Genomic DNA, 26,309 nt, shown 5'->3' with positions numbered 1-26,309 from the left:
GCTGATTATTCCTATTCAGCCAGTAGGAAAAAAGGTGCGAATAAAAGAAATCGTAATTAGGAGCATTAGGCAGCCCTGACGGAACCAAAGAGAATTACAGCTTCCAGGAAAAAGTATTAAAAAAAAAGCGAGCGAGAGAAAGCTAGTACCGGGCAGAGTAAATGGGGCACCAATTAGGTGTAAACCCTTTTTACACTTCTTCTGAAAAACACTCTGACCTCACTGACAGAGTAACAATCTGGCTCACATTTACAGTGCCTATGCAGTGCCATAATGTGTATCTTCGTGTGCGTGTGTGTGCGCGTGTGTGTTGTGTGCGTGTGTCGTGTGTGTGTACAGTAATATTTGACAAAGATCAAATAGTGTTTCACTTGTTTCCACTTGTTCAAGGAATTGTCTGTAAGGGAAACGGCAGATAAAACACCCACAACATCCGTTCCTCAGATGGTGCATTCCTCCCTCTTAAACACTGGTTTTGTTTCCCTCCTCCATTCATAGAAAAACATATCTGCTTACAGAACTAATTAGGTGAGAGGGCCCGGGCTTCACAGCATCCATAAAATGAGTACGAGCACTCTAAAATGGAGGTCTAAAGAGGGGTGGGTGGTGGACCGCAGCACCTCATGAAATCAGCAATTTGCCGTCTGTTTCTTCGCTCTGAAAAATTCTTGGAAATGTCTTTTCCTGGATGATTTTATTGCACAAGAGCCTGTTTTTCTCCATGGTAACCACATAACAGTAGAGCCCAACTGAGCTCTGACTCAACAAACAGAACTCCACAAAATACCAATTTCAGCGCCAGGGTTTTCCCCCCTTAGCTCTGCTTTTCTGCAGAGATCCTGCCCCGAGACAGCTTTAAAAGGCAGACCCAACGATCGCTGAATAAACGATGAACGAAAGCACATGCTGGGATTAATCAGGGCACATATGTGACATGCTGCAGAAAATATGCGCAGGCTTCCAGGCTCCTGGCGAGCCTCAGGTGCTGCACGGGTTCAAGCCTCTCGTGGACCCAAGCCACATCAACTTTAGTACAGTAAGACAAGGCAGGCAGCTGGGCTCTGTTAACCTGCGGGAGTCCTGCTTCAAGCTGCAGCAGGTTTGGAACTAATACACCGGACAAGGCATTACGTAAACGTCTGTGTGTCTCTTCGTGGGCTGAGCTTGGAGGACGCAGGCGCACTGGGGCCCTGGCGGAGAAGGCTGGCCGGGGATTAGAGCTGCAAGCAGGCGAAGGTCTAAGTGGAGCAAATGATGCATCTGTAACCATGTAATCTCCATGGCCTTCACCAAAACAGTAAATCTCTTGTGTAAAACAAAACGTAACTTTTAGTCCAAACCAGGCCACTGCTTTATCAATTATAAATGAGCATGTCTTAAAACCTTTTTGCCATTAAGACATGCAGTGACTAAGGAGAGGTTAAAGGCGTCCTCATGCTCCTAATGCCTGTCCTTGAATCATACTCATGTAACACGCCAGGCAGGGATTTAGTTCACTGCCTTCTCATTGGCGAACCCTCAACCTTCTTGTCTTGACTGGTTAGAGCCGTTCCTGAGAAAACAGGACGTCTGCTAAACTCTAACTCTAACACGAGCTGTAGTTTCAGCTGCTGTGGGGCAGCTGTGACGGGTTTAGGCTTTGAGCATTTTCAGCTTCACAAAAACATAGAATAAAACTACATTGGCCTTTATTTCTAGCATATAAGGTCATTGCAAAGGGGCAAGAATAAGGCTGCCAACTTTTTTCCAAGCCTCTCCCATACTCCACATCTACCTTGTAGTGAACAGAGAGGAGTATGCCACAGGGAGGGGAGGCCCTACACAGGAACTCAATAATAACTTTCAGCAGTCTAGCCAGGAGGCTGGAAGCCCAGACTGCGGCTGTTCCCTCTAGTTCTCATTCCTCCCTCCGCACAGCCTCATGCTCCTCCCTTTTAACCCCCGCTCCCTCCTCCTCCCCTCCCTCCTCTTGCCGGCCTGTCTCTGCTCCACAGGACTGATGTATTCTGCAGACAGGCCAGCGCTCTTAAAGAGACAGAGGCCACATTTTTATCCTCTGAATCACTGCAGTGGACCAAACCACTAAACAGAAAGCAGAGCCCCTCATTTTCAGCCTCTCAATCGAGGGGCCAGCGCTTCATCGCAGCCCTTTTCTCAAAGCTCAAACACATTATAGTGACACAAAAGGTGAGCGACTAAAAGGGGAAAGGTATGCCGAGAGGCTCTTAGTGAATCTGTGGCTGGATTCTTTCACTGCGGCTATCTTTGATGCTCCCTTTAAAGTTTGTCAAGAGCAATTAAGGTTCTTGGCAGTACAAGTGTATTTAATGCTCATTGTGATGATAATTTTTGGAGGTGGTCCAAAAAGTCAAATGAATACTTTACCAAGACAGCGCTACAGTAGAGGGCGTTTCCCTTTGAATCACCACGATGGTTAATTACACCGGGATCTCTGCCTGAGACTGCTAAGAAACCGCCATAACAAACAGCTAGTAGTAATATTAATCAGTCGATGAATTAAATCGTAGCTTGGCATGTGATTGACTGGTGACTGATGTCTAGGGTGTGCCATGAGTAAGCTGGGACAAGCTCCCACAGCTTTAAACAAGGGAAGATGGAATGAAAGGGAGATGAATGGATGGATGGAGTTATTACAACCCTCTCTCCGTAAAGCCTGAACTATTGAAACTGTAAGAAATCTAAGAATTTAAGTCCTGTGCTCCAACTTAAAACCAAACAAAAACCAATCAAAATATAAAAAAACATAACGATAACCATTGTCACAAGCCTGATCCTTTCAGATCCTTTCAACAGATGCGCAAAATGCGTCTACATCCGGTCATCTTATTTTACGGCAGTTCGTGTCCTATTTAAAAGTTTGAAAATGTTCTGCCAAGATTTCCCAAATTACTGAAAAATTATGTTTTTATTGAATTCTTATTTATTTAGTTTTTTTAATTTTATTGTCAATGTTATGTATTGTGTTTTGATCTGTTTTTGTATATATTGTCTTGCAGTGTTTTTTCGTTTTTGTCTTTTTTAAAAAAATTTAAATTAAAAACATCACAAAAACAGTCTCATATATTCATGCGTACTATTAAAATCTTTAATAAACATCGTATTGTCGGTTTACATTGAAATATCACGTCCCAGGAGTTCGTGGCAAAGACTGCGAGTGAAGGAAGTAGGGATGTAATGATTAATCGTAAGCCAGTTAAAAATTGATTCATAGGTATCACGATTGACATCGATACTTTGAAAATTGAAACGCAGTATTTTTTTTAAACAGCAGAGGGCTATATATTTATCCCTTCTCTTGTCCAGCAGTGTACCGGCGGGCAGAATCTGCTACTACTTTCCTTCTGGCCGCCTTCTACACTTAAACATGTTAATAAATGATTCCTTACCCCTTTAGCACCGAAAGAATATCTGTAATATTACGTGAATATCTGTAAAAGTCACGTTTTTCTATTAGCTCTGTCTGCTAGCATAGCATCTCTTCTTCACTGCAAGAATTTCTGCATGCCAACCGACCACTGGGTTACCACCGCCCTCTGCTGGTCCAAACAAGTATCTGACGTAAATCAGTGCAATGACGTTTTTTTTTTTTAAAGTCCAATTGTTAAGGCACAAAATACATTTTCAGTTGCACTTTTAAAAAGAAAAATAACTATTATGCAGTTTTGCATTGTTTACTATAGAACCAGAATTTAAATTAATAGGCTTCTTCTTCATTTGTATTATTCCTTTATTTATTTCATTCAAGATTTATTTTTAGTTAAATTGCATTGTTTTGAAAAGTTTATCAAGGGATTCTTTTGACAATGAAAAATAGAATAAAAATAATACAGTATTTTCTAGTTTTTTTGCCAAAAAAATAAAGGAATATTTTTCAGTCATATGTCTAGAGTCCCATTTTGTAAAATAAATCGTGAGAGAATCGTATCGTGAACCCAGTATTGTGAATCGAATCATATCGGGAGTTGAGTGAATCGTTACATCCCTAGAAGGAAGTGACGTAGTCAACTCACAAGCGTTGAAAGGATCTGAAAGGATCAGGCACATGAAAGGATTGGGCACTGACAACCATGGTTTCATTGTTTTTCATGAAACCATGAAAAAAGTACAGTTGATTTTAGCTCTGTGGCCTGTATAATTAGATGACATGTTTCAGATGTTGGGGGGAAAAACCCAATTCAAGTTAAAACTGTGTTTGTATTCAATAGAGTTGTGTGTGTTTTTTTGTTGTATGACTAAAAGACAAACCATTTAGCCCAATGTTCAGTTCCACTGGGCTAAACTAAATTAATTATAGTAAAGGTGAACTATTTCTCATACGCTCACTGTTTCATAAAAACATTGCTTCACACAGCAAGCCATGATTTTACTTTATGAGTGAAAATCCCCTGCATACGTCTTCTTTACCTCTTGTTTAACGAGTGGAGCATAAGCAGCGTGCAGGCGAGCCAACCCATGTAGAGCGCTATACCATGGTGAGGAAACGATTAAAAATTTAATGGAGTTGAGTGACACAGAAACCTACAAGGGCGTGCCTGCCAAACACGCTCTCATTCTTTGGCTGTCAGCACTTTTTCTTTTCTACATATACAGATTGTGCAGCGGCAGAGGGTCGGAAAACTCAAGCCCACTCTGGCGAGAGAAGGAGGTCAATATGACTCATTTATATAATAAAGACTGTGTTTCACTCCTGATTTCTATGATGGGGTTCAGGTTACAGAGAAAATATACATACATGACCAACATGGATGGCTTTCACAAGGTCAATTCAATAACAAAGTGCCACCATCCTTCCAAGAGCTAAAGATCTTTAAGGGGCTGAAGGGTTAACATATCTCAGCTGCTGCATACAAACAAATGAAATCTCTATGGGAGGTATCAGTGCCAGAGTCAGCACAGCGGTGCAATCCTCTGCAACAATAACCCTCTTTCTGGGAAAACCTATGCAGCCAAAACTTCAGACTCAAATGGGCCGGACAGCTCCAACTAAAAAACTGGGAAAGAAATTAAAGCCAAGACTCTCAGGAGTGTCTTCATCACTGAAACCTCCATGAGAACAAAACTGGCCTCAAACTGCAGTATACAAGCAGTTTCATGACATTGTTACTCCCACATCGAGTCAGATGTGCAGCAAACTCAAGCCAACACTTGACATTACTTCTTTTTCTTTTTTTTCCTGGACAAAAGGAGCGAGAATAACAACTTATGGCCTGTTGCACTCAGCCATGCAGGGTGATGCATACCCAAACAACACCATGCAACTGAATCACTAGTGTCTGCACAGCCATCTGTAGGACTCAGGTCAGATCTTCTGCCCAGCATCACAAGAGCAAATATGGTTGCTGGACGAAGGTCCTTTAAAGCCTGTCCTCTGACTGGCTCTCTCGCCTTGAATACATCTTTATTTGCAGTGGATGACAATAACAACAACTTAACAGTGACATCCGCTACTTTGCCCTCGAACTCTGAGCCAACGGTCAACTCGCTTACTTTACAAAGCACAGAGATGTAAGATGGGGGAAAAAAGGAAAAGGTAATGAACTTCTGACCTGTCATTCAGACAACAGAGGAAGCTTAGAGTCCACCATCTACTCTGTCTTTCCTCTCCTCAGTGTCTCACCCTACCATCCCATAAAGCCCCACTATAAACCTCCGGCTCCCCCTTTTTATGGCTGCCAGATGGTGGGGAGGCCTCCTTGCCTCTGGACTTGCCTCTCTAGTCTAGTAAAACCAGTTGACCTCAGCAACATAAAAACTACTACTTATGAAAAGCCTTGGAATAAAACACACAAACATCCTGCCACTGAAACAATCAAATGCCATTTCATCTCGCAAAGAGGCATTTTACAAGATGAGAGTAGAATGCATATGGATGTGTGCACTCAATCCGGAGTGTGGTAGTGAAGTCCAGATGTAGCGACTACACCCAGGTACATTTCTTTTTTGTCAGTGTGAAAGGATTTTATTTGCGTGCCTTGGGTGTGAGCGCAGGACTTTGGCAGGGTCTAAAATTCTCCCTGAGAAACGGAGAAGCAAAACAAACAGAGCCGTCTGCATTCAAGTCGAAGCTGAACCACAGAACTACAGTCTGGGCTGCGGTTCACAGCATTCTGTTCCAGCACTGACTTCACCAAAAAAAAAAAACCACTCTCAAATCCATCTACCTCAACAAGAGAGACAGAAATCTGAGGAAAAGTTTGGATTTGTACTCTATTAACCAGTCGACCCCCCTCTCGCTGTCAAACAGCAACTTCTCCGAGTGATTTTTTTTTTCCCCTCGCTGAGTGTTGTACAGATCCTTTCAGTCTCTTGTGTAGGAGTTGTGTTCTGTGACTAGCACTGTATTCAGTGTTTGAGAGCAAAAAAAGAAGAGTTGGGTGGGAAAGAGGGTTAAAAGGCCACTGATCGTCTCGTTATAAAAGAGAAGGCCAATCAATAGCTTCCTTTTACTGCAAATCAATTAAAGTGATTATGTGCTCTTCCAATAACAACTTTCTTGCCCCTCTACTCACCTCAGATGCCCCTTCTTTTTTTCTCTCCCTTTATTTGTTCTACCAGTTGGAATCTTCCATTTATGTCCTGCAATTCAACCTGACCTCCAGGCAACCTCTGGCATGGCTGTCTAAGCCATTAGGGTAGCTGTGTCTGGGGGTTATTAGTGTGATAAAAGTTTACTGTCACTTCGGCCACTCTCGTGGCTGCTGTTTAACGCCTCTGAGAAACAAGTCTATGGGACCTTTCACACAACAGAATGACCAAGCGGGCATTTGGTCAGTGGCCAAATACACTTTTAGAGTTAAAATACTAAAAAAAAAAAAAAAAAATACACACGAGGAAGAGGATGAATCAAACTAGAGTTCTCTCTGGAAATATGTCAACTAGAGGACTTTGAAAGAGAGGGGGGGGGGGTTACTGGTTGTCTGTGCTACATTTTCTCCTGTGCGGCAAAAGTTGTGGGCAGCCAAGCTATCTGCAGTCTCAGCACTTCTCTCCATATTCTCTAGTTTCCAGCCAAGAGAGAGAACAAAGGCAAAGAGCTAAGCTGCAGCAGAGGTAATGAGGACATGCATGCAGCACAGGAGTTTGTGCCCTCAATAACGAGTGCTGCTGCAGTGTATGATGATGGCACTGTCCTGTTGGATGGCTGAAGGAAAAGAACCATGCAGCTGCTGTAAAACAGCCACTCTGCCCACTGACATCAGTGACTGACTGCAGCCAACCCCCTTTTTACACTGCAGCTCTGTGTAGCGCAAAATGGAAACCACAGTGTGACTGGAATTCACTTGAAGACACGCTGAAAGTCTTTTTCGAGAGGCTGCAATAGTCTAAATGTTAATTCCCAAAAGATACTTTACCAACAAATCATATCAGTGTGGCTAAGGGATTTTAACTGCTGATAATTGTAGCTAGAACTTTGGTTATATTGCATTAGAGCACAAAGTAAAACCAGTTGGTTGGCTCCAAACTTTGAGTCTTCGGAGAGTGGTGGCAAGAGGACCGATATTGAAGACCCACTGTCAAAAAGTGACGAAATCCTTTCACAAGAGATAGCTGAGTTTTCACAATGCAGCAAACTATGCAGTAAAAAATATTCAGTGCAGCAGGACTCGCAGACTTGTGAAAATCCACATTGCTGCTAAAGGAGAATCCCAATTAAATTTAAGGGCACACTTCTTATCCAGAGCATGTGCTAAAGTCCATACCCGAGTCTTCACCAGTCAGAATCAATAATGTGATTAAAAGGAGGAAAAGGAGTGTAAAGGAAGGCATTTGCAGCAAAAATAAAACTATTTTTTCCACCCAGTATTGAAATGGGATGGGCTACGTGTTCAGCTTGAGATGGTTCAATTCATAGCACAGAACATAAGGCTTTTGGAAAACATGCATACATCTAACATGTTCAAAGAAATTGTCTAATTATAGTTGGGATTTCTTTTTATTTGTTATTTTAAAGGGTAAATATAAGTATTCTGACATTCTGTTTACCCCAAATGCCTTTAATTTGGATGTTGGAGGCATTCCACTGAGAGGCTGTTCTGGCAGTCAGAGGCTGTAAAGCTGTGTCAGAGCTGGTCCATGCCAGCCCCACCCCATTAAGGCCGAACCCAGCACATCATGTGTTTCCACTTTACCGATAGGGTGGAAATGACCTCAACGCAGTAAAAGATGACAGGGGTGCTGTTGCTGTTCACCAGATGTGAGCAGAAAAAGAGAGAGAAAAAGAAGAAGGAGGAGGAGGAGGACGGGGAGTGAAAACCATTCGCCTGAAGAATTTACTGCAAACCCCGGAGGAGCCCTGTGATTGAGGGTTCAAGTCAAGCTCCTGAGGTTCCTGGTGTATCTCAGCGGCACTCGGGGAGCACATGCCCTCCTGGCCAGAACTAAACACATACATAGACATGCACGTGGTCACGCATGTATGCATACCCGCCTACATCCCTTAAAACTCAACTGTCATTTCATTGCACCTGCTAGCAAACCAAAAGCCACTTCCTGCTACAGTGTCCAGCCAAGACGCTCAATCCTATTTAGTGTCACCAACAGCACAACAAAGACAAATAAATTAGGGAGTTGTGTTAATGATAGGGTAGCTAATCTCTTTGGAGAGTCTCATTACACCAGCAGCTAGTGCATTTCTGCAGCTGAGAGGGGCGATTTAAATATGGACGTGCAGAGTTGGGTGTCTGTAACCAAACAATGCCATATTATTACCCCTGGTATAATTCATGCTTTGCCTACAGGGTAGACGTCACAAGTAGACCATAAACCCTGCATTTGATTCATCACAGTCTAATGATTGGAGGTCACAAATTAATTATCTGCCTTTTCCTGTCATGGCCATCCTTTTATTGTAATGACTATAATGCCTTTTAACTTCTAGCTTATGTTGGGAGGCATCAGATCATGATAGGTCACACAACCACGCACCACAACACAACCTCCTGAGCACCAGATTAAAGCTGTCGCTGCCAAATGGAGAGCTCATTACTGAGTTTTTCTGATAATCTTAAAAGCAGCTTGCTAGTTTTTTAAGGTGGTGTGCTCTACCACAAATCTTGTCACAGGCCATACACGTCTTAAGACACAAGGCTTATAATAGTCCCCTCATTATAGGATAAAGGGTGGGCCTGCTCTATTTCCAGCCATGGCTGTCTGTGTCTGAGCTCGTCGACGAGCTGGAAATAAGGCCAGACACTTGTCAACGCCACAAGCATAAATGAAGGTATGCTAGTGTGGTACCCACCGGTCACACCATCTCGCTACTATGAAAACACCTGCAAAATGATGCAGGAAGTGTAGGGAGGGGTCCGACGTATCTTTACGCCTGTCTATTTGAATGTACACCCCACTGTACAGATGCAAACAAAAGAGGCGAGGCGAGTGGGGCAGGTGGTCAGCTTCTCTAGAGAACCCGTTTTTCAAAGATCTATGATGTGCTTTTTAAGAGAGCTCTTAAATACAACTACAAAGAAGCAAATGGTCCACCTGGGCAGACGACGCTGTGCCAAAAATTGGTCATGACTTATTCTGTGGAGACCGAAATGCTGAATAAATAACGTTTCCTTTCTTACTGAAATGGAGTTTGCTAAGACAGCTGTGCTGAATTAATTTGATACGGGTGCCTGCTGACAATGCTGCATTGCTCTGTCTCTGCAAGAAAGCATGTAAAGCTGGTCTGAAGAGCACACAGAGACTCGCAGCTTTGCGGCACAATCTAATTGTTCTGCTGCTCCTTAACCTGAAAAGCTTAGTCTGTTGCACAAACTGATGGGTAGAGAAATGGAAGCAGTTGGGCCAGTACAAAGTTCATTGTACAGGAGACACAATGCTCTGAGAGCAGCCATGGTAAATGCACTGAGCACAGCTGCAGAGAGCCAAAAATATGAATCCCTCATTTGTTCATTTAACAGGCTCTTGAAACGAACCAGGAGGAGAGTTATAAGGTCATCATGACAAAGTAGCACTACTAATTTACGCATGCAAGGTATTGCTTCTCTATCTCTATTGAATGAAATCATCTTTTTTATCAATCCATTTATCTACTATACAAAAGGAGCAGACTGAGGATGGACGTAGAGTTTACATCTTTTCTCAGCGAGACAGCAGCCCTTACACCCCTCAGTGATACATGAGTGGCACACTGTATCTAGGCCAGTCTGAATACAGACTGATACAGCATGTGCTCACTACAGTGGAGGTGGAGATCTAAGTATAATGCAGTGTGAGGGGGAGTGCAGTAGGAGATCTAGTGAAAGGGAGGAGGGAGTAAGAGAGGCTGCTTTAGTGCCATCCTCTGTTTGTGTGTGTGTGTGCGTGTGTGCGTGTGTGTGCGTGTGTCTGTGTCCTACGGGCTTGAGGAGGTGTCAAACGGAGGAGGTGAGTGATGGCAAGGAGGCAGAGGAGGTGTCAGTCAAGGAGGTCTCATCTCAGGATAGAAGGCACTGAACATGATGATGAACTGTGGGATAAGTGTCTGTGTGTGTGTGTGTGTGTGTGTGTGTGTGTGTGTGTGTGTGTGTGTGTGTGTGTGTGTGTGTGTGTGTGTGTGTGTGTGGTTGGAGGAGGAGGCAGAGGAGGAAAAGGAGGAGGTGGAAGAGAAAGAGGAGAGTGTTGACGAGTCACAGGGAGGAGGTCATAGGCGCAAGACGATGAGGGTTGAGGTCTCTGCACTCCCAAGGTTGGCGCGAGTACATGTGCACATGTGTGTGTATTCTAGCGCACTTCTTTGAGCCCACCAGCCAGAGAGCACCAAGTTCTTATTTAGCACAGGAAAAGTAGCTCTGCTTAGCAACCACAGGCACGCTCCAATCACAAGCATACGGAGCAGACTCTGACTGAGGACGAATCCTCTCTAAGAGTGTCTGACAAAAAGGCCTTGAAATCTTGTTTTTTAGACCTGCCAATCCACAAAAAATGTACAAAAACACATCTGTCTGGGTGCCGATTCTTTCAGAAAAATTAATTAATTAAGCTTTCATGTTTGGAAGACAAAAATCATATTCACGCCCCTCTGCGTCTCCTCTGCCTTGCCGTCTTCTGAACTCAGAGAATTCAAAGTTAATCTAAACCATCCTAATCCTAAAATAAATTATGCATATCCCAAAGAGCAAGGGAGGCGTGTAAATCCCTAAAACATTCATTCCCTTTTTTTCCGCAGCGTCAACCACACAGTGCTGTGAAGCAACTTGGCATTGCACCAGTTGCAACAGTACTGCTAGCAAGCAACCCCCATTTGGGATCTGCTAGCCATCCAAACAGGAGGCACGAACAAGATTTGGACCAAATGCTGTCTGAACACTAAGCAGTCTGTTTGGTTTAGCTGCGTGAGCTAATCCTCCTGATAGCTTTGAAGGTGGTCGGTGGGTGGATTGTGGGCGAGAGCAGCCTGCCGATTTGTCATATGGCACCAGCAGGGCCTACTTCTGCTCTGGCTAGAGCTCCATTAGCACGTCTCCAATGTGGTCTAACAGTTCGGCAGCTCAGATCTGCAGGCCATTAAAGGAACACAAGAGAGGACATTTAAGGGGATAAATATTGAAATCCTGTCTGCTTCCTTTGGCATTTAAGGTCTCATCAGAAAAGCACTTGAATAGGTTAGTGCAATCGTACTGTTGGTTGCTCCAAGTAATTGTACTCTCTGTACTATGTCTAATTCATGCTCTAATTAAAAAATTCCACAGGGACTGGCTATAAATTCTGAAGAAGCTCCGAGCAGGCCGGAGAAGCAGTCGATGTGTGTTGCTGAAAATAACACGGGGAGAAGATGACGCTTTTGATGGGCACTATGGTCTCTGCATTCCAGGAGTTATGTGGGATTATCAGAGTTTAAACCCCCTGGTTGCAGCAGCTTAGTAGCTGAGCCGGCAGCAGATGCAGACTCCAGGATTTCCTGTCTCTACACCAGATGGGCCCGACTCTTAATCACAGAGCTGGAAATCAGGAGGTGATCGAGGAGGAATTGATGATGATTGTGGAATGACACTAACTTGATACGGGCATCTGTTCCACCACGAACAAACCGACCGGCCGACAGGCTTGTGCACTACAGTCACAGCCAGTGCTCATCTCCTCTCTCATCTCTTCATCACTGATCAACACTCATCATCATCCTCCACCCTCAATCTTCCAAGTTATACAAGAAGTCTTTCACACTTAAGCTCTGTGCTGTGTCATCCATGGTTTTTGGAGAGGAACAGAGAAAATGCCCACATGAAATGATCTGAAATAGAAAAATGCATCAGACTATGATATTTTGGTTAAAAAGTCATAGAATTTGCTTTGGGATTTCCATATGATAGATTTAGAAAATCAACCAATTGTATATCAGCTGTACTTTTACATATACATGCATATTTATGTATATTTGACCTATGTTTACTATTGACTTCTATTGAGATGCACCATATTTCCATATAAGCAGTAAAACACAAGATCATTTTCTTTCTTTCTGAATAGGGTATTTTTAGTTTCATCATTACTTTTTACACAGTTAATATGAGTCATCTTCAATGCTGATGAGCTGGAGTTTTAGTATTTTGTTCTCTATATTTTTTTTTACAATCCACAGTTCACTATACTAAAGGATTATCATAAAAATATTCTCCTTTTTAAATACTTAATATATACCACTTTTTCAAAGACTAGAGAGACTAAAATATGATAGATAGCTCTGTAATTAAGGTCATTATTGAAAACAGCATGTGAAATATATCCTCAGCAGTCCAACAAAATTAATTTAAAATTCAAATTGAAAATGTCCAAATGTATTTATGAGATCATATTTTTAGCAAACAAAAAAATAACCAAGCTCTATATTTTCACGTCAAATTTTAAAATTAAATTAAATTTAATTAAATTGGGGCTTTAAGCCTTTATTTGTCATGTATATATGTTGTTACACATATATATTGAAATTTGTCCTCTGCAATTTAACCCATCCCTATTTGGCTAAGTTGGAGAACATCTTGACATATTCATATTAACATAATCTGCTTCTATTGATAGCCCCTTCATAAATTCAGTTAAATGATTCCCCCGGCTTTGCAAACATCGTGATCAGACATGCAGACACCACCACTGGCTCCAATGTGTCTTTGGGCCACAGGAGAACAAGTAAGAGAAGAAACTCAGTCACAGGCATACTTTTCCCAGCCTGGAAGACTGTGGAGGTTACAGGCCTATCCACATCGGCCCGAAAAGAAACAAGGACCTATAACAAAGAGAGACTGCTGCACTTCACAGCCCCTGAAAGCCTGGGACTCAAACAAAGGAGGCGGCAGGTCTTTAGCACACATTACCCATGACAGAACCCCAGCTGACACCCTTTAAACATGGGGTCAGCGCCAGCAGAATGGAGGCCACAACCCCTGGGAGCTCCTCACACCCCCTTTGCCTTGACACACCACCCGTGCTTTGGCGAAAACGCTGTGGCCAGCCGTCACCACGGGGCCAAAGTGACAGTGGGGGCTGGTCAAAGACAAGGGGGGGGGGGGGACTCAAATTCAAATGCCCTTATGGAAATGCAGCTTCCATAAGAAGGACAGTTCAGGAAAGACAAGCTACAAACAAATACAGTTGTTACATTCATGTTAAACCTTACATGTCTGCACGTGAGTGTCTGAGTAATCTGGGTGGGTTAAGACTTAGCTAGCTGGGTCAGACAGACCCATCCAGGACCAAAGAGATGAACTATGTCAGTTTTCAGGGCTTTCGAGAGGTCAGCAGACAGATGGGAATGGAAATGAGCCGCCAGTGAGCTCATTTTAATCTGGCTCGCACAGCTGATACTGCCATTACACTTGCCTGTTTACATGCAAACACACACTAGTATACTTGCTATACATGAAGAACCCCCCGCCCCACACACACACACACAGGTACAGATAAAAGCATATTTATCAGATAGTGGAGGAAAGGAACTGACTTCCTTAGTACACTCTCACTAACAGCCAATAACCAAAACAAGTCTTTAGCCTCCAGCGAGTGCTTTGCTTTGCTCCAGGTTTTAGGCTAATTACTTGCAGTGAGAAGAACAATAGAGGGAGGAATGGCATAAATTGGCCTCAGTTGACTGGTTTTAATATCCATTCCATTAAAGAGGGGCTATGCGGGTCTCCGGAGTCTCTTTTTACCTTCCATTCAGTCAGATGATTGATCGTGATGCTCTAACTTCTTACAGATATTTTTTAATACTGTTAACTGAACCAAACTACTTGATTTGGCCAGAAAGAAAGTTTGTTCAAATTCTAATGCTTCTTTCTCTGGGATTTCCATGCTACTTAAAAAAGGTACATTTAACTCTTTAGAGCATTGTTCAGCAAAACCAAGCAATTTATTCCACCTTAAATTAAAACAAATCAGGTTTTCGTGTGATTTCTATCAGTGAACTAGTGTTTAAAGACCTTCCGACAAACAGCACTAATGGGTAGTGGTGATTTCTAATTGGAATCGAGTTGCAGCTGAGGCTGATATTTGTTATCTGGTGGGTGTTTGTCCTCCATTTTTTATCAGAAAGCCATCTGGCCAGTGGACTGGACACAAGGGCGAGTGATTGGATGGTGTTAAAAAGAATGGAGATAGGTTCAGTCGGTGTCTTTGGGGGAAGGTCAGGGGTTAAGGCCCTTTGACAACACATGTCAAGGCCCAGCTCACACACCCTGCATCTTCTGAATGAGGGAGTCTGCTGCATCCACTCTGCAATCTGCACTCATCTGCATGGCTAAACCACCAAATGCTGCATTTGGTGCAAATCAGACACAAAAGCCTTGCCGCGATCCAGCCATTATTATTATTATCATTATGATATGGCTTCTGAGTTGTAGAGCAGAATAAGGATTTTCCCAGCTTTAAAATTAAAACTGCCACAGTTTCACTCTGAATGCTCACTACTAGTGCTGGGCGATATGGACCAAAACTCAAATCTCAATATTTTTTCTCAAAATGGCACTATACGATATAAATCTCGATATTTTTTAATTCAAATTCAGTCTTACCAGAAAGACAATACAGGGTTAAATGTGCTGATGCAAAATACCACACAGGCACATTTATTGTTTATGTTGATGTATCCTTACATGGCATGTCCCCTCTGAGGAAGACTGGCAGTTGACAGTCAGCATGTCAGGAGATAACATTTCCTGAAAAATCTTGTGTGAATAAATGAAACCTTAACATATATTTAAAAAACAAGACGAAATTAACGCCATTTTCTCCTATAAGAGACAGTATATGTGAGTGAGTTCTGCAGTGTGGCTTGTTTAGGGGAAGGTCAGGGTTAGGACGCACTCAGCAATCCATGAAACTGTGTTTTTCATTGCTGTTCTGAGAAGAAGTGAAAGCAGCGACTCCTGAAACAAGCGTTTTAAAACAAAATAAGCTATAAAAAATATATATCTTTATCTATATAGGCGATATTGTAATTTTCTATATCGCCGAAATAGAAAACTCAATATATCTTCAATCTCTATATATAATGAGAAACTGCAAAGTTTTCATAAAAATAATCAATTAGCAGTAAAAGTGAGCAGCTCAGTCTCGCCTTTGCATCCGCACCTTGTGCAGTGGATAGAGCAGGAGTCTAGACAGATGATACAGACAGAGGAGGGAACCTTCCACAGGCTGTCTCTTATTAATAAAGTACTCTGACATTAGAGGGAGGCTGAGGCACACTGATAACATTATGCCTTTTATTTCATGGGTAAGCTGAGCCAAAAGGCAGCTCGTGAGCCCGGGCTGGGTCTTTCAGCAGCTTGGCCTGTCAGGCTGATGTATGGGTGAGTGCCGGTGTGCAGCTCTCTGTGGAACAGGCCTGTCTGCTAACTGGGACACAAACTGACAGTGAACCACAGCGGATGCATACACACATACGCTGCCCTCTCTACTACCATGATCCACCGTGTGGTTTGTCAGCAAAAGCTTTCTAAATATTGTCTCTATGTGCAATAATAGAGAAATGTTAGATATGGGGAGGGGTTTTTTTCTTCTTTTCCTACTAGAGCATCCCAGCTTAAAGAGGTTCACTAAATGCAAGTCAGCCGTGGCCTCTTTTGTTTTACTGACTTGTTCTTTCTGTTGAGAGCAGTGAGGCATCCCTGTGAGACACAGCCTGGCTTCTGCTCAACCTGGAGCAGAGCCACGATGATGCACTAGATGTCCATTCATTAGCAGAGTCCCACACATCAGCTGCTCTGTGATGATGGAGCAGCCACCTCTTCTCCTGTCTCTCTTTGTCCTGTCCAAACCTCTCTCTCTCTCTCTATCTCTCTGTCCCACGCGCACATGAGCTCCCACATCCCACCTTTATGCTCAGCATTTACATTTACACACACACACACACACACGCACACACACACACACACACACACACAATCTCCATTTCCCCCAACCCTCATTAAACTCTTCTCCCCTCTTCCTCACCTCATGGCACTATATAAAAGGGCTTCCCTGCCCCCTTCTCTCCTGGACCCATAAAACATATCATTGGTCCTCCATTTATCATCATGCAGATGCCCTTGGCTTACCCTGGGGGTAGGGGGTAGGAGGTGGGGGGGCTGTCAAGGTTTAGGTGATGGGATGGATGCTCAGGAGGTGTCAAGCTGATGGTTAGAGGCTTCACTCTTACACTCATGTATGAGATGAGTGAGGCTTCCTTGTAGTGCTGGGCGATATATGGAGATTTTAGATAATCAGAGTTTTCTATTTTGGTGACATAGAAAATGACAATATCACCTGTATCGATTCTTGTGTTGTTTTGTTTTCAAATACTTGTTTTAGGAGTCGCTGCGTTCGCTACTTCTCAGAACAGCACGAAAAAGCACAGTTTGATGGATTCCTGAGTGCGTTCTAACCCAGACCTTCCCCTAAACAAGCCACACTTCAGAACTCACTCACACGTGCTGTCCCCGTATCGGAGAAAAAGCCAAAAGTTGAACATGTCGTGCAGCTGTTTGTTAATAAATGTGCTTGTGTGGCATTTTTCAACGGCAAATCTAACCGTGAATTGTCTTTCTAGTCACACTTTATTTGAAACAAAATATTGTCCAGCCCTAGTTTTTCCACAACATTACCAACAAAACTTAAAATTGTTGTGTACATGTGGCTGATAATATAAAGCAGTGGTTCTCAAACTTTTTTAGATCAAGTACCCCCTTTCTCTTATTCCTGAATCCAAGTTCCCCTTTGTCTCACTGCAACATTTTACTCAGAATGCTATGGAAAAACAACTATGGAGCACAATGATAGAATGAATAAGTAATAACACACATTTTTAAAGAATCACATTTTGTTAGGGGAATAAAACAGTGTTTAGTGACTCCAGAATAGATTTATTTCTATAGTAATGAATGAATGAATGAATGACAGCAGCAGGAATATCTCAAATGAATGCTAATGAATGCAGATGCTGTATGTTCTGCCTGAGGCTGTTTAAACACCGCAGAGAACATAAACTCACTTACTGTGCACACTTTTCTGGACAGTTTGGCCGCCAGGTCAAATTTTTCCTTGAGCTCAGTGAGCAGCTGCTCCAGGTGACTCTTCTCCTGCTTCCCGGTGTAGTCCGGGTCCAGGAGCACATAAGCTCGCCAGTTGGCCGAGTCGAAGCCCCAGTGGACAGTCCGGTTCTCCAGTCTCTTGTGACTGTGGACCACAAACTTGTGCGGTGGGTACATGAGTCTGCAGTCCATGCACTGGATGCAGGCGGAGGCCGGGCTGGAGTACAGCTCCGGGACGAACAGACCTTTACACCGACCGAAACACTCGTGGTAGACCTTGAAGCTCCTCTCGGTTCTCTCCAGCTCCAGGGAGCCCAGGTCCTTGTTGCAGTGCGGGGGGAACGTTCCTCCGTAGATCAGCGCGTTGCACAGGCGCTCAGCATCAGTCTGGGTGATGAGTCCACAGGACGGGGCAGAGAAAGGTAGGATACCGACTACCTTTAGGATCTCCAGCTGGTCCGCTGTGCACCGGGAGCAGTAGATGTGCAGGTCGTCGCACACAGAGTTGATCTGCTGCAGGGAAAAGTCTCTGAGGACGCTGTTGAGGATCTGCGGCAGACACAGACGCTTCTCACCGCCGACCACGAAGCAGGAGATGGGCTCCCGCTCCAGGACCGTCTCACAGCGCTCCGTGGAGCGGTCGGACGGGATGAAAAGTGGCCCGGACATCACCGGGGGGGTCTGAGCCGGCAGACTGAGCACCATCTCCGCGCATTTCCCGTCCTTAGCAAACAGAGAGTCCTGGTGCCAGCGAGCAGAGAACGCCGCCGGTCCACCCAGGGAGCGCATGGAGCTCAAGTGAAACTGCTTCAGAGTTTGTTGAAGTCCGGGATGGGGCTGGAAGCTAGTACCCTCCATTGTGTGTCCGGCTGGAAAAGATAGTTCAACACTCAGGAAAAAGTCAGGCTGAAAGCAGGGACTTTGTGGGGTTGGGCGGTCTCAGCATCCGGCCACACGCTCCAGAATAACGCGGATTTCCATGTCAGCAGAGAGGCTTCCCAGAGCCCATTCACAAAACTGACGACTGTTGAGATCCCAGGACAGCGTCCCCGCAAACAAAAACGATTGAAAGTCGACCACTAGGATCCCACCTTTGATTTTATCCAAGCCACAAATCAGCCGCGAAAGCTGCGTTTCTCTGCGACTGTGGTTTTACGCTCTGCTAATGTGCGCCCGAAATACGCGTCGTTCGCTCAGTCTGGAGGACTCTCTCTCTCTCTCTCTCTCCCTTCCCCTCTCTCTCTCTCTCCCTTCCCCTCTCTCTCTCTCTCTCTCTCTCTCTCTGTTTGTTTGTGTCTGGTTCAGTCATTGAATCCCAGCCAGGAATGTGACCGACTCCCCGGGCCGGCTCTTCCCTCAGCCTGCACTCCCTCCCCCTGCTAAATGGCAGCTGCAAACTGGAGAGAGAGAGAGAGAGAGAGAGAGAGAGAGAGAGAGAGAGAGAGAGAAGCCCTCTTGAAAAAAAAAAAGAGAAAGAAGAAGGAACAGAGGGAGGGTGGAGCTGTGGAAAATGTAGCTGATGTTGGAAGGTCAAGCTCAAACTTACCTAATTCAAAATGTTTGAATCAGCAGCAATGTAGTTACAGTAAGAGGGAGGAAAAGTGTATTTTACATGTTGTCTTTATTGTTAAATAAAAATAAATGTTTCAATAGTAGTAAAACAAAAACTTCCTTCAATTCAAGTATTTGAAACCCAAAAAGTTGCTTTTGATCACTTTTTTCTTTGATTGAAGCAACTTTATTTTGATTAAATATTAAAGACACAAGTCTAGCCCCATAATTTCACTTTTTCCTACCTACTCTTTCTGAACATGTATAATTTATTTTTGTTGTTGTACATCTTTGTCCAACTATTGTTTCTATAACAAAAACAATAAATCAATCAATAGTTCATGTGTAGCATATATATATATATATATATATATATATATATATATATATATATATATATATATATATATATATATATATATATATATATTATATTTTTAACTGTGTGCTGGGGGAAAAATACTCAGGTAGAACATGCAAACTCAGCAATGCTAGTGGGGCTTTAACCCATGATTGTTTATCTACACAGTAGTGACACTAACTGTTAAATGGAAAGCAGGTTCCAAGTAATATTATTTAGGTTTAAACTTTATTTAAAAATAACTTTTGTTAACTTTTTTTTTCTTTTGATGGATTCAGGATTTTTGTCATTAGGAATTTGTGATGCTGACAATCTTTTAATGTTTATCGTTCACCAAGAGGCTTTTTTCGATGAAAAAAAACAAACTACAATAATTATTAGTTAAATCAAACACCGCATAAAACACACCCAAAATGTTTCAGTAGCAAAAACAAAAACTTTACTTGAATTCAAGTATTTGAAACCTAAAAAGTTCCGTTTAATCACTTTTTTTCTTTGATTGAGAAAAACAGTTTCTTTTTTTGATTTGTGTGAAGTTTAATTAAGTTTAATTAAATCAAACACTGCGTAAATCACACCCAAAACACACCCAACAGTTACGTCATCCTGTAAATCACACAGACAATTTGGCACACATCTTAAACCCAAACAATTACATTTTCCCATAGATTACAGTCATGCTAAGTATTTAGTCATTTAAGTAGTAGTAATTGTGTTGTTTTTCAAAGTAAGAAAAACTGAGTGTTGTAAGTCTTGAATAACTCGTCTGCTGTGAAAGCCTTTATTCCATAGAATCTTTTAAAGTTTAAAGTTTAGATAACGTACACATTTAAATGAATGTATGTATATATATATATAGACCAGAATTTTTCAGCCTTGGGGTCGTGACCCCATGTGGGGTCACCTGGAATTAAAATGAGGTCACCTGAAATTCTAGTAATTGGCAAAAAAAATAAAAATAAAATTACTGAATAAAGATTTTTTTTTAATTATTATTTGTTTTCAAATTAACACATTACAGACAAAATCAAACACATTTATTATATACTGTAATTTCTCAAATATAAATGTGAAAATAAAAAGTAGCATAAAATTATCTGAGCGAGCGCAACTTGTCACTAATCCTGGCCAACACACTTTAATAAACATGATCAATAACTAAGAAAAAAAGGTCTGGTAAAAAAGGTTGGGAACCTCTGATATAGACATTAGTTCAATGCTAACATGTATCGCAGTGTTTCTCAAATAGGGGCACGTGATGGCACTACAGGGGGTACTTGACAGAAAGTGGAAAAGTAACAAATAAAGTGTCAGTCTTGGTCCCACCCCAGGCGTGAGAAGACAGGAAATGATGAAAAAAACAACAACTATAGAATCTATTCAGGAGCCACTAAATCAGTGTTTTTCAACCTTGGAGTCGGGACCCCATGTGGGGTCGCCTGAAATTTCTGAAAAATTGAACAAACTTTTTGAAATTTTGCAAATCTTCTTCTTTTTTATTATTTTTTTAAAGTAAAAGAACACAATCTTAAACAAGTGTATTTCTAAACTTTCACTTTGGGAAATATAAATATAGTTCAACTAAATTGGTGTATATATAGATATATATATATATACACATATATGAGCTAGAAAATAATCAAAAATTAATTCTAGGAAAAAAGTCTTTGGGGTCCCCTTAAATTCTTGATATCAAAATGGGGTCGCGATCCAAAAAAGGTTGGAAACCACTGCACTAAATACTGTTTCTTTGCACTTATTTACAAAATGAGATTCTTTAAAATGTGTGTTATCACTCGTTCATTCCATCATTATGCTATACAGTTGTTTTTAAATAGTTTTCTGAGTAAAATGTTGTAGTCAGACAAAGGGGGTACTTGAGTGAAAAAAAAAGTTTGAAAACCACTGATTTATCGTATATGTGGAGAAATGACTTCATGTGAGAACATAGAATCTACCTACTGGTATTATTCAGCCTAAAGTTACTTTGACTGCAAAGAGAGCAAACAAAAGAAAAGTTAAAAGGTGGCGTTACAACTCATTGCCTTTGAAACATCAAGTTTTACTGGTTCAGTTGCACTAAGTCAAGGAATTTGTAGAAGAATAATCAGACGTTTGATTCATCTTTTATATTATGGTACTTGGTGATGTGTGGCCACAAATCTGCAGGTTTTAGACGCTTCTTTGCTCCAACTCCGTATTTTAACGAAAGTGTTACAATGTTAAAGCAAAAACATCTAAAACCATCTGGACTGCAGCTCTTCAGGACCAAGCTTGGACACCCAAGTTCTAATAACAGGTACTAATAATCATCACTTTCATAAATAGGTTGAAATACAGTCATTAAGTCAAACAGAAACAGCTGTGTAGGTTAACAACTGGGTGAGGTCAAAAGCTAAACCCTGCCACTGAATCAAGGCTGTATAGAAGACAGACTATTGTGTCACAATGACCAGACAGAACGTAGCAACAAGACACTGGGTAGTTTTAATGAGTCAGCAAAAAAAAGAAAAAGGAATCCAAGCAGACTAGTGGTTAAAAATGTCAAGGTTTTTTTCTTTAAAAAATAGAAATAAGGAGAGCAACATTAAAGATTTTAGATGCACTTGGTGTTCAAAAGAAACACAGCTGATGAAAATATAACAATGAACCCCCGGTGCTACTGGTACAGTTACCGAAGTTCACGTACATAGCGTTTTAGGGTTAGGGTTAGGGTTAGGGATAGGTTATAACCAAGTATCGTAACAATTTTTAGAGTTAGGTTTAGTCTTAGTCACGTGACCTAAACTGGCCAAATAGGGCGCTGCGTACGGATAGAATGTCGGTATATTGATACGGCAACCGTACGGATAGTCACTGCCAATTTAAATGAAGTCTCTTAAAATGTTTAGCATTTGATGTAAAAAACAAAACACTTATGATTAAAAATCTACTCTGTAAATTTAAAACAACACATAGTATTAACAGTATTCTGCCAGGGGTTCTCAACAGGTTCTCACATTTTGTCACAATCATTAAATCGTAACCCACTTTTTTTTTTTTTAGAACTCAACTAGATGTTAAAAACACACATATATCATCTTTTTAAAAACATAAATCTATATATTTTCCTGTCGAAAGAAAATTTTCTTTTCAAAATAAAAGACAAGTCCATCATGAGAGACATTAAGTATTTATTTACTTTCACCAGCCATTTTCAACCACTTTTGGGTCCCGACCCACCAGTTGAGAATCGCTGTTCTATACTATCACTTAATGAAAAATCTATTTAAAGAAAAATGCACAATAAGAATATCTGAGCTAGCGCAACATGTCGCTAATCCTGGCTGTTCTACAGTAAAACAAACATGATCAAAAACTAATTCTTCTAATTCTTTGGGGTCGCCAGAAAATTTTTGATCTCAAAATAAGATCATGGTCCAAAAAAAGGTCGAGAACCACTGCAATAATCATTTTTTCCTAAGCTATTCACAGTGGATTAATGCAGGAACTGCAGAATAATGCCAGTGGATGTTCATAAAAAGTTGAACTAAACTTAAAAAGGAAATAGTTGGATTAACTTCATTGAATTGTTCAATTTAATAACAAATAAGTGAGTAAATAATAATGAGTTAAGTTCTTTGAAATTACGTTAATAAGTTAGATTAACAAAATTGCTTTAGTTGAGATGGACTCAATATTTGAATTTTTATAACCCAAAAATAAAATTCAACTCCTTTCTAACCTGATATTTTGTCTTTTTCATTCCTTTCCTTCTGCCCTCTGAAAGCTGCAGCACTGAGGAGCAGTTACGGTTAAGGCCCTTGCTCAAGGGCCAATAGCAATGACCCATGGTTGGATTCGAACTGGCAACCCATCGGTTACTAGTCCAATTCCGCAACCATTAGGCCACTACTCTGCTTCTATCCTGATACTATGGTTTAATGAAAAGCAGTTTTTGTAGCAACCCTGAAATTACATTTGAGTTTATTTTATAACTTAAATTACAATTTGAAGTTGGCAGAAAATAGAAAACTCAACATAGAATAGGATTTTTTTTTTCTAGAGATTTTTCTCAAAAAAATCTAGAGAAGGTAGGGATATCATGATGTCATACGCACAGCAGAACGAGAAACCTTATTGATGCCGGTGAATTCAAATGAGAATAACAGGTTGTACACTGCCTTCACTAAAGCAGAAATTGAATGAAACTCACTCACAATTTTAAAGTTACTTCAACAACTGCTGAAATACAATATTTAATGAGTACTCGCATGTACTAAAAGGCCTTTATTTTCCTACTATTATTGTCATCAGGGAGCAGGAAAGCTAAGTGTGTTAACAGCAAATATTTGAATAACCCTGCTTTGTTTATTTATTTTTTTTAAAAGAAATAGGATGGAGAGGTAATGAATTGCAGATTAATCTCACATTTATTGTCCTCACATATCCGAGTTATAAATGTGCATAATTCATAATAAATACCAAACCTCAGTGTGTTATAGATGTGCTCCTTAAGTGAGCCATTAGGTCCAACTATGCAAAAATGTTCATATTAATGCTCAGAGGGAAGAACGAATTAAGGCCTATTCTGTAAATATGTGCATACAATCAATTTACAATTTGACAAATTTGGTGGATGGTCCCTATACCAAGGATTCATTTACCCTGATGCACAATAGTGTAGGAACGCTGCACGCTGAACCAACACTAATAGCGCAACGCTTCACATTCTAGTCGAAGTATTTTAATTTGCCGTATTTTGCCCTAAACATGGAGGAGTGACTGCCCTCTATGGGTTAGAACTGAATTACAATCAAATTTTGCTATTGGCTGAGAATGGTGGTTTGTGACGTTTTAGGTGGCTTCTTACTTGACGAACCACCACTGTTGGCCCCGCCCCCTGAAAGATAAAACTAGCACCTGTGGACTCTGCAATCTTGGATAGAGAGAATGGTGTATAGAGAGGTGTAGTGAGTATTGAGCCGGTAATAGTTAGCATAGCATAGATTGTTCCTTGGAGATTTTATAGTATAGACTGGGCGTGTCTTAAATGCTCCAGAAGCCCCACCCACGATCAAGGGGTTTTTTTTTTTTAAATGTCCAGTATAGACGTAGGACAGTCAAACCATCAGCGTTTAGTCAGTCTTTAAGCAAAGGCAGATTTGGTGACTCTCATAGTAAACCCCTAGAACCCCCCACCTTTTATTTATTTTGGTATTTCGCCCTCGTTTATTTCCTATATAATTTTAAACTGCTTTACTTTAATTGTTTACACTGATTTTCCAGTGCTGGTCTGGTGTTTTGATATATAATGTTACCTTGCACTGCCACTTATTGTTGTACATGTTTACTCTCTACAAAAGTTCAACTTTAAAAATTCAATAAAGTTATTTAATCAAGAAAAAATAAATGAAGTTAATTCACCTTTAGGTGCATCGTAATTAAAAAAGGGATGATGCAGGTGTGCGTACACACAGTTATATAAATCAAAATATTTTTGGTGCCCTTAACAGTCAGATTTTCAGCACATGCGCACTTTTAGTGTAGATCTTATGCATTGCTTTATAAAAGAGGCCTCTGGTCTCCATACAGTTGCACTAGTAACTGTTGTTACACTTTGCAACCAGTGGAGGGCGCTTAAACTGAGGTTAGGTTTCATTGATCACTCAGCACTTTGCACTGTTCATTTATACAAAGCCACATTTTCACTCATATCAGCACAGACAGGGACACATTTACATGTTTGTGAGAGTAAAATTAAAATGGAAATACATCAAAAATTTGCATTAGTTTTGGTTTAGTTTTAGACATAGTGTTATGACTAAAATTCAACTTAGTTTTAGTTAAAATGTAGTCATCAGGACTATTTCAGTTATAGTCTCGTTTTTGTCAATAAATTTACATTAAGATTTTAATCGACTAAACCCATTACAGAGATATTCATTTTGCATGTATCAACCTGATATTGGATGGTATTAATTTTTTTAAATACACAGATTGGATTTGATCAATGCATAAGACCATATTACCACCCACGTTCGGATTGGATTTCGTTCCATTTCAAAATTATTGATTCATTTATATTAGTCGACAAGCAATGTAAATTGATATAGTTTTTAAGCTGCATTAAAAAAAAGTCAGTCTTGTCATTTAAAAAAATAGTCGAAATATGATGAAAATTTGTCATTGACAAAATTAACACAAAATGTCTTGTCATATTCCAAAAGTAGGCATTTATACTATCATCACTGAGTACTTTATACAACACTGCTCATTACATTAAAAATAGAGCTCCATAGTTCATATCAAGACAATTTGTTTTGTTATATAACAAAACTTTAGATCCAAATGTTGGGTTGCATTAAATTGTTGCATATTAGCCTGCGGTAATGTTTACTATGCCTTCGTTTAATTGTGGGTAAAAAAGGAGGACATGCAAACTGCACACAGATCACCAGGTGTCCTGCACCCTTCCAGGGTGTTTTTGCTAACCAGTTCACCACTGTGCTGCCAGGAACTGAACTAAGTCAAGCAAAACGTAGATATAGCAAGTAACAAGCATGGGGATGATGTACTGCTGACCTTGACTCGAGACGTTGTGGATCGGTGGAAGGAATACTTCGAAGACCTCCTCAATCCCATTGACAGAGCCTGGGGACCCAGGAGGGGACACTACCATCTCTGGGGCGGAAGTTGGGAAGGTGGTGGAAAAAGCCCCTTAAGTCCCTCAAGTAGTTTGTGGGGCTGCCATGGTTAACATGACTCCGCACATCAGGGGCAGTGCCTCTGGACTGGCAGATCAGGGTGGGTGTCCCTCTATTTAAGAAGGGGGATCGGAGGGTGTGTTACAACTATAGAGGGATCCCACACCTCAGCCTCCTTGGTAAGGTCTATCCAGGGGTACT

At 41.2% G+C, this 26,309-nt stretch overlaps 1 protein-coding gene across 1 annotated transcript in view; it reads right to left on the bottom strand.

The window, feature by feature from the left end:
* The window catches only part of LOC114463459 (ski oncogene), a 40,850-nt gene extending 21,991 nt beyond the window's left edge, over nt 1-18,859 (bottom strand). The window contains 1 exon segment of the mRNA XM_074783803.1: nt 17,475-18,859. Within this exon segment, the coding sequence (XP_074639904.1) occupies nt 17,475-18,368 (894 nt within the window). The 5' untranslated portion in view covers nt 18,369-18,859.
* Nucleotides 18,860-26,309: the final 7,450 nt, after the last annotated feature.

The sequence above is a fragment of the Gouania willdenowi genome, chromosome 5, assembly GCF_900634775.1.
Source record: "Gouania willdenowi chromosome 5, fGouWil2.1, whole genome shotgun sequence".
Lineage (NCBI taxonomy): Eukaryota > Metazoa > Chordata > Actinopteri > Blenniiformes > Gobiesocidae > Gouania > Gouania willdenowi.
The sequence above is the reverse complement of the archived record's forward strand: the minus strand, read 5'-3'. Positions and strand labels throughout refer to the sequence as shown.